General features: G+C 35.1%; 1 protein-coding gene across 1 annotated transcript in view; it reads right to left on the bottom strand.

Annotated features, from left to right (window-relative positions):
• Positions 1-5,595: 5,595 nt before the first annotated feature.
• Positions 5,596-8,315, bottom strand: part of LOC106678401 (uncharacterized) — a gene marked incomplete at its 5' end in the record, with an annotated part of 46,865 nt that continues 44,145 nt past the window's right edge. The window contains 1 exon segment of the mRNA XM_067049337.1: positions 5,596-5,878. Coding sequence (XP_066905438.1) covers positions 5,798-5,878 — 81 coding nt within the window.

Genomic DNA, 8,315 nt, shown 5'->3' with positions numbered 1-8,315 from the left:
TCTATGTTGTAGGCCTGGAAAGACATCTGAGGCAGCACTCTCGGCCATTACTGTGACTTTCATTGCATTTTTTATCCAAACGGAAGTGGCCATAGCAAAATTTCCGTTATGGTTGCACCGAGACCTAGATCTAGAACCAGACCCTGATCTTGAATGATGTTCTTTTATTTCTGTTTCTAGGACTGCTATTCGGTTACAAAGCTCTTTAATAATTGAGGAATCAGATGGCTGTGATATCGCATTATCTTGAGTAGGTGTACTCGACATTTCCCAGGTTCTATCTCCAATCTCAGATAATTTATCTAAATTTCCATCAGAGATTGAAAGTATTTCCTTAATTTATGGTGGTAATTTATCTAACCAAAATGTTTTTAGCAATTTTTCACTAATGCCTGTGCCAGTTAGGGCTTTCATTTTTTACAAAATTTGACTGGGTTTAAGAGTTCCTAATTCAATTTCACTCACTAATTTTTTTAATTGTTTTTCTTCACTTTCTTTAAATATTTTTAGTGATCTATTTTTGGCTAATGTATATTTATTGAGGCCTTAAGGTGAAGCAATATCCCATATATTTTCTACCACTTTAAGATCTAATTTGAATACTAAGTAATTAAATTTAGTGTTTTCAGCAGTTACACCAAACAGTTGAAATTGAGGTTCTACTTGGTAAAACCATATTTCCGGCTTATCCGTCCAAAAAGGTGGTATTTTTACACTAACACGAACTACAAAATGTGCAGTTGTAGGAGTACTATTTGAAGGCCCAGGAATATTTTGAGCTGGCATCTCTGAAAGACTACCCTTTGATTTTTCTTTATCATTAACCATTTTAATTGATATAGCTGAAATAAAGCCTTACGTAAAATGATCATAAACAAACGTTACACAAACACACGCGGGTCGTGTTCATCACAAACACCATGTTGTCGTCGGGTTCAACACAGACACAATGTTGTCATCGGAGTCACCAATGTAGGTTTGTATATTAATGACATCTCTGAACAATCTTCATGAACATATATTGATATACATAATATAATGGCGATACACTAATAATTTAAATGACTTTGACCGTTCTCTTTGGTAAGCATACTCGGCAGGTTTTTCAGCCCTCAGTGTTGCCTGCCCCCTACAAAAGGTGTGGCAAGGAGAAACCTAACGACCATTAGAAACTTAAATCCAAATGATCGCTTTTTCAAAAATTTTTGTATCAATTTGCAAAAATAAACAAATAACAAGACATTTTTATTTAAAACAATTAAACTTTGCACGTATATTAATTAATATACGCAATTAAACTTTCATTAATTTTATGACCTAAATAATGATGATATGACCAAATAAAACGAAGCAGTCATCTGATGGGGAAAGTCTGTATGTTTTTTCCTTTTCTTTCCCCTCAGAGATAGTAGAAATACTTTATTTGGCCCTGCTCCCCAAATACACTGGTATGCTATAACACACAGCGTACCCAACCAGTCCATAACTTAACATTTATACGCTACCATTAATTAGCTTTTCCCATTTTTCAAACAATAGTTAAACGTTTATGAGCTAAAAAACTGTTCCATTGGTAGCCATTATTTCGTAGGGACATTAAATTCTTTGATGGGCTGAAAGCCTTTGCCAATCCTCTGTTTCGAGAAATCGTCCCTCCTCCAAGACTTGGGAGGTTCGAAAGTACTGTCCCCTTGGTTGACGTACTCACCGAGGGAAGGGTATCTGGCTCTGCAGCCTGGCCTGAATTTAATAACTTTGACTTAGAAGGGACTTCAACTGTTGATGATGACCAAATTCAAGCATTGGTCACAGACAGCCCTCACTCTACGACACGGGATATCGCAGAAACGCGTAACATATCTCATGCAAGTGTCTCAAATCACTTTTGTCTCATAATCGCAATAGTTTTCCATCACGATAATGCTTGCACTCACGTGTCTTTGCAGATCCGGCAGAAATTATTGGAGTTTTGCTGGGAGAGATCCTTCACCCACCCTATTCACCAGAATACCCTATTCACCCACCCTATTCACCCACCTTGTTCCAACAGATTTTTCACTCATTTCAGGCCCTTCAAAACTCTCTTAACTGGAATAACTGGCAACACTTTAATCCGTACGAGGACTGCAAAGCGCACATAGAGTAGTTCATTGTACAAAAATCTGAGAAATTCTAGGAGGAAAGAATTAAAAAATTACCTGAAAGATGGTAACGTAATTGATCAAAATGGGTCATATATAATTGATTAAAAACATTTACAAGAATCTGAAGTTTTGATTGAAATCACCAGTAAAAAATGCTACGAACTTATTTTTTATTTTTTTATTTATTTATTGATATTTACAACGGTATAAAAAAATATAACCAGTAAATTTTATCATAATGACATAATGATATGAAACAGGATGTAGAGAAACTACCCAGTAGTAGAACTCTAAAAACAGTTTACAATATAAGGTCACGAGTCCATCTTTTCAGGCGCCTCGGAGGATTGCCAGGAATGGAAGAGGAAGCAAGGTTAGAAACTAGTTTGGTGGTTGGGGAGTTTATTATGGAAGGAATAATATCAGGTTCGGGCTAGATCGGTTACATAAGGAACATTTAAATCTTTATGGATGGTTTTATTAGTAACAAAATAAGGAGCATTGAGGATTTTACGAAGGATTTTAGATTGTAAAGATTGGATACGAGAGGCATTCGTAGACGAACTTATTTTAAAACCCGATATTTCTTATTTAAAAAATATATTTAAATAACTTGGTCAATTTTTACATACATTTTAGATTATTTTTAACGACACATTAGTTTATTTTCATTTCATTTTATCTTTTTCTCTTACTCTGTTGATCAATTTTATTTATTTTTTGTTCCTTTTTTTTGTCCTGATGAAGTGGGCCGAAACCTTGGCTCATAATAAATAGTTTCTTTTTCATTTGAATTATTTTGACCGCACCCAGACTATATTCCTTTAATTAATTACTCGCGGCCATCTTCCAGTGGTAAGTAATGTTTCTACAGTACACATGTATGAACCCTCCCCTCCCTCCCAACTTTTTGTTGACATTACTTGTAAAAAACGCTACCAACTTTATTTTTCAACATAATATTTGTCCCTTTTATTTTTTTTTTTTTTTTTTTTTAGTTTTTTGTATCTTTATTGCAAAGTGTGGCGAAGGCATTTGGCTCACAATAAATAGTTTATTTACTATTTAAAATCTTCTGACCACATTAAGACCATCTTCATTTTATATAAATTTTTATTTCTTATTGCCAAATATATGATGGTAATCAGCAAATGGGTTGAAATAATCTTGAGCTAAAATACGACAAGTAAGGTCTGACAGTGAGATACCTTCCTTGGGCCTTTGTTTAGTCTCATGATGATGTAACTAGTTCGCCCATCCAAATCCTTTTCAGTTTCCTTCTCGTATTTTTGGGTGTGAGAGATCTTGGCATTCCTTACATGACTTTTTTTGTTCATTTAATTTATCATGAAATCTATTGTAGTACTCACTCATGTCATGTTATTATTATTTTAGGCTTCCATATTGTTACCTGAGAGCCTTAGTGAAAGACTTTCCTCTTGCCAGATATAATATGCGCTAGGAAAATTATTTTTGGGTTAGAATGATTACCGAAATATACTAGAAGTCTATATTTAACAAAGAAATTGCATGCAATTGTAGAGAGGGAGCAAGCGTTTCGATCACTACTCACCAGAGCGCTACACCTTCGAGCCTCACCGAAGCTCTCAAATTTACTTAATACTTCTTTTTTTTAAAGACGTATTGTAATTTTTATATATTAATAATTTCTGTGCATAATGCTTAGCAATATCTGTACAATGAATAATAAATGATAGCAATGCAATGCACGAACCTATCTCAAGCAGACATGTACCGACCGCTTCTCGGTCACAGCCGCATAGACTAGACCTATAAATAAGGGACTCTAAATCCCCCAATAGGATCTTAGATCCACCTCCTTACCTGAGTCTAGTCATGGCACTGGTGGCGTATACACTGCTTGAGGTAGAGAAGTTCATTGCCAATCTATACTCGCAAAAGTTGTTGTTTTGTACGTACACCTAAGACGATGGCCTATCTCCTCTCCTTCTATCCAGCAATCTTAGTCCGTCCGCTTCATCTCGGCAACTAAGATTGTAACCTAATCCTTAACGGTTACACTTGTCCGTCCGCTTCATCTCGGCAACCAGTGTAATTTCCTGTCTCTCCCCGGCTCTAGTCTGTCCGCTTCATCTCGGCAACTAGTATGCTGGCTGCTATCATGACAGTTCTAGTCCGTCCGCTTCATCTCGGTAACTAGAACTGTTACTCTGCCTCAGACTCTCTCACCTAGACCTCCTCTACCTAAGTCAGTGTCCAGGGCTCATCCCCTGGCACGGCCTTCCTTTTTTACCTACTAATGAATACGCCTTGTCGTGGGCCTTCTGTAAAAGTAGATATCAGGCTGGAGAACCGCCTAAGACCAGACAAATCCGACACATTAAACAGAACGGAAATATAATGAATATATACATATTAATAAAATGAAACAATTATAAGACTGTTGAATGTTCCTTAAGCAAATGTTTGTAAATGGTTATATTTAATTTCACCAGATGACAGCTGAAAGTTCTGGAAGCAGGCAGAATAGTGGCCCCTGTGTGAGAGAAGTGGCTTGGCCAAAAGTCTACGATGTTCTTAGCGTGGAGCCTGCGAAACTGCGGGAAAAACTAAAACAATGCCATCATAGCTAACAATCGTAGACTCTCTTTTTCCGTCAATAGGTAGCACCGCTTTTGTTTACAATCATATGTTTACTTTTAGTAAACAAATGTCTTAAAGTTAAAATAAATCTATTTCACATATTAACTGATCTAATAAAAATTATAACATTTTTAGTTTATTGTTGCTTCATCACATATATTTGAAGTTCTGTCGCACAAAGCTATAAAAACCAGTTTTTCTTTGAGCCAAATTATATTTTAGGATCTTAGAAAGGTTTTATTCCTCTGTTTCGAGAAATCGCCCCTCTTCCAAGAGTTGGGCCGTGGCAAAGTACTGTCCCCTTGGTTGACGTACTCGCTCTGCAGCCTGGCCTGAATTTAATAAAATAAATAAGCCAGCAGAGTGCCCCCCCACTCAGTATATTAAAATAAAAAATTAAAGGCACAAAGTGCCATAAAAATAACCCCCTACCAATCCTTACCCTATTCTAAAGTACCCAAGTAAGGGCACTAGCCGCAGACGCTCAGGACTTGAGTTGAGAATCCGGCCACTGCCAGAACTGCAACATAATTATTTATAATAGGTCCCTGAGCCACTGTCGTTTCAACCTTCGGGGAGGATTGCAGGGATGTTGTGCGAGTTTCTTATGGAATGCTGTGAATTTGGATTTAATAAGGTTTGATACAAACGGGATATTAAGGTCCTTAAGTAAGGTATTGTTGGTTACATAGTAAGGAGTATCGACTATGGTTAGAAAGACTTTGGCAGTAATTCAAAATCCCAACATATCATTGGCTTTTGACTTCCTGGTATTTGATAAAAAAAAAAAAAGAAGTAGTGAAGGAGAGGATAGAAAAATAGTAAATCGTTTAAATTAAATTAGTTTATTTTTATGTAATATTATTCAAAAATCAAGAGAAAATATAAGAATAAAAATATAAATATGTCAATTATTTACAAAATCACACATCTCCTTTGTTCTCTAGAGCACATTATGTTAGTATAATTTAAATTAATCCTCAGAAGATTTTCAATTATTCTCAGATATACTTTATATCGTTCAAAATTCAATCTACTTTCTTCTCATCTGCTTTCAGTGATTCCTCTTCTTCTTTCTTTTCTTGAGGAACGTATGAAGCTTGAGCGACACTGAAACATTCAGAATGATTAATTGACGAGAGAACTAAGTAAGTCTGTTCCAACAACTGCTTCTGACTGTCCGAAACTGTCCGAGCATGCGCAGTGCGGGGTTTTGTCTCTCAAAACCTGTACTGCGCATGGTGCGTAGTGTTCCGGACAGTCAGAAGTTGTTATTAATTTTTTTTGCTTCAAACTATTACATTAATATAAAAAAATCATAATCAAGCAAGTGTAGATGAAGTGGAGGAAAACAAGAGAGGATTTTCGGATATTAGAGGAATAAAATTACGTAATCTTATGAATGGTTTAAGTACAGTATAGATTCCAGTTTTAATTTGTGTGTAATCTACAATATATCTTTTGATATATGATTATAGTTACAGGAGAGGTACTGATCGAAGATGACTTCAGGATTTTTACCGGGAGTGATAATATTTTTTTTTTTTTTGTAAGTAAGGTTACTATCCCTATACTATCGGAGCTATCATGTCGATTAATATATAGCTGAAACAATGAGACGGTAACTATAGTAATGTAAATGGTAATAGCTAACTTCGCTGTATAATCGTTAATTGCTACGGTTTAGGTGATTTTTTCTTGTCCTTAAGCCAATTTGACTATCTGCGATATTACCGTATATATCCTGCCTAAAATATGAATACTTTTTGTGAAATTACCCTCACTGTTGTTACGGTTGCCATGGTGAAATAAAAACACTGGCGATATCTGCGTAGACAAGGGGTGTTATGGTTGTCATGGTGAAATAAAAACACTGGCTAGATCTGTTCAGACAAGAGGTGTTATGGTTGTCATGGTGAAAACAAGACAAGAGCGATATGTTTGAGAGGAGTGTGTTTTGTTTGAGTGTAGGCGACAGTTTGATTCTGGGAACTCGTATGTTCAGACGAGTGAGTTTTAATTATGTGAAGGTGACAAATTTCATTTTGGAACATGGAACATTACGATTGTTCAATGTGAAGTTTTAATAGTTTAAAGGGCCTCTGTCTTTTTTGGTTTGAACCGGAATATCATCATGTGAGAAATGTTGTCATATATGTTTTATTTTTCAAAATTGTGGTGTTTACTTCAATAGACGTTTTAATTGTTTTATTAACTGATAAAAATTCTTTTTTCATTCTGTGTATATATATTTTTTTCTTATTATTAAACTTTTGTACATATAATTCAGTTGTTCTTTCTCTGCTTTCTACTTCTTAATTTACTTATGTTTTTTTTGTTGTTCACGGAATATTACGATAATTCAGCAGGTGGGTAGGTAACACCCCTAGGTTTCCTGCTATCTACATGTAAAGATATTCAACAATTGTTTATATAGTGGTATATTTTAGTTATATCGTGGGCATAATGCTTCGAGGTTTTCGTTATTTCTAAGAAAAATAACGTGGCGCCCGAGGAGTAATTTATTCTTTATTGTTTTGTTTTTTTTCCTTTTGCGATTATATATTTTTTATTTTGACTTTAACTCACCCCCTTCTCCGCTGAGCGTGGGAAACGATAAACGTATGACTAAGAATAAATCAAAATTTGCGGTTATACTGTGCTTGAATATTAGCACTACATTGATACAATTCAGACTGACTGACCTATCATAGTATCCTATAAGTATTTTAGGAGTGAAAGAAAGTTTGAGATCGTTTTTAGCACCTCAAGAAACCCTTAATTAAGATCTTTTCTAGTTTTTAATTTTTTTGAAAAATGACATTTAAAGAAGACCCTATAAAGGGATATGAAACAAAAGTTAGTTGCCGGGAATACAATATTAAGAAATTATTGGACCTTGAGTATGGCTAACTCGGTAGTCGGACAGTTCCGCTTTCGAGAAACGGACCATACATATTTGCTAATTAGCCAACCTAACCTTTCTACCTCAGCCTCACTTTGCTATAACCACGCTAAACATAGTGCAGCGATCTTCATCAAGCAAAATATTACTGTAAAAAAAATAATATATATGTATATATATATACCTGACCCTGACCATCTTCTTATATAAAAAAATAATAGTGTTAAAGCCCAAAAGTATATTTTTCTTTTTTTTAGTTTAATTTTATTTACTTCCAATTGGTGTTTTAATTTTTGTTTATCCTTACCACGTATGCTGATGACACATGTGTGCTCACAGTTAGTATAACCCTTTGATTGCATCCCAAACTCACCAGTCCCATATCACAATCCTCGAAGAATGGTGTCGATAGTTCTCTCTTAGACTTCGTACAGTGAGGATCGCGGTGTCCCTTTGACGAGAAACAACCTAGACCTATTGTTTGCCACATTTCTGCTCAAGACTGTCATCAACAGCTAAGCCTTCTTACCTATTTACTTTTATATTTTCTTTATAAACTTGATGCATGTATTACTATTAATAACTAGAATCACTATTTAATTAATCTAAATTAGTATATATACATATTTAGTTAACTCTAG

This window comes from Halyomorpha halys, unplaced genomic scaffold (assembly GCF_000696795.3).
Source record: "Halyomorpha halys isolate HHAL.00 unplaced genomic scaffold, Hhal_1.1 Scaffold141.1, whole genome shotgun sequence".
NCBI classification, from domain to species: Eukaryota; Metazoa; Arthropoda; class Insecta; order Hemiptera; family Pentatomidae; genus Halyomorpha; species Halyomorpha halys.
This window is presented reverse-complemented; position numbering and strand designations above follow the sequence as displayed.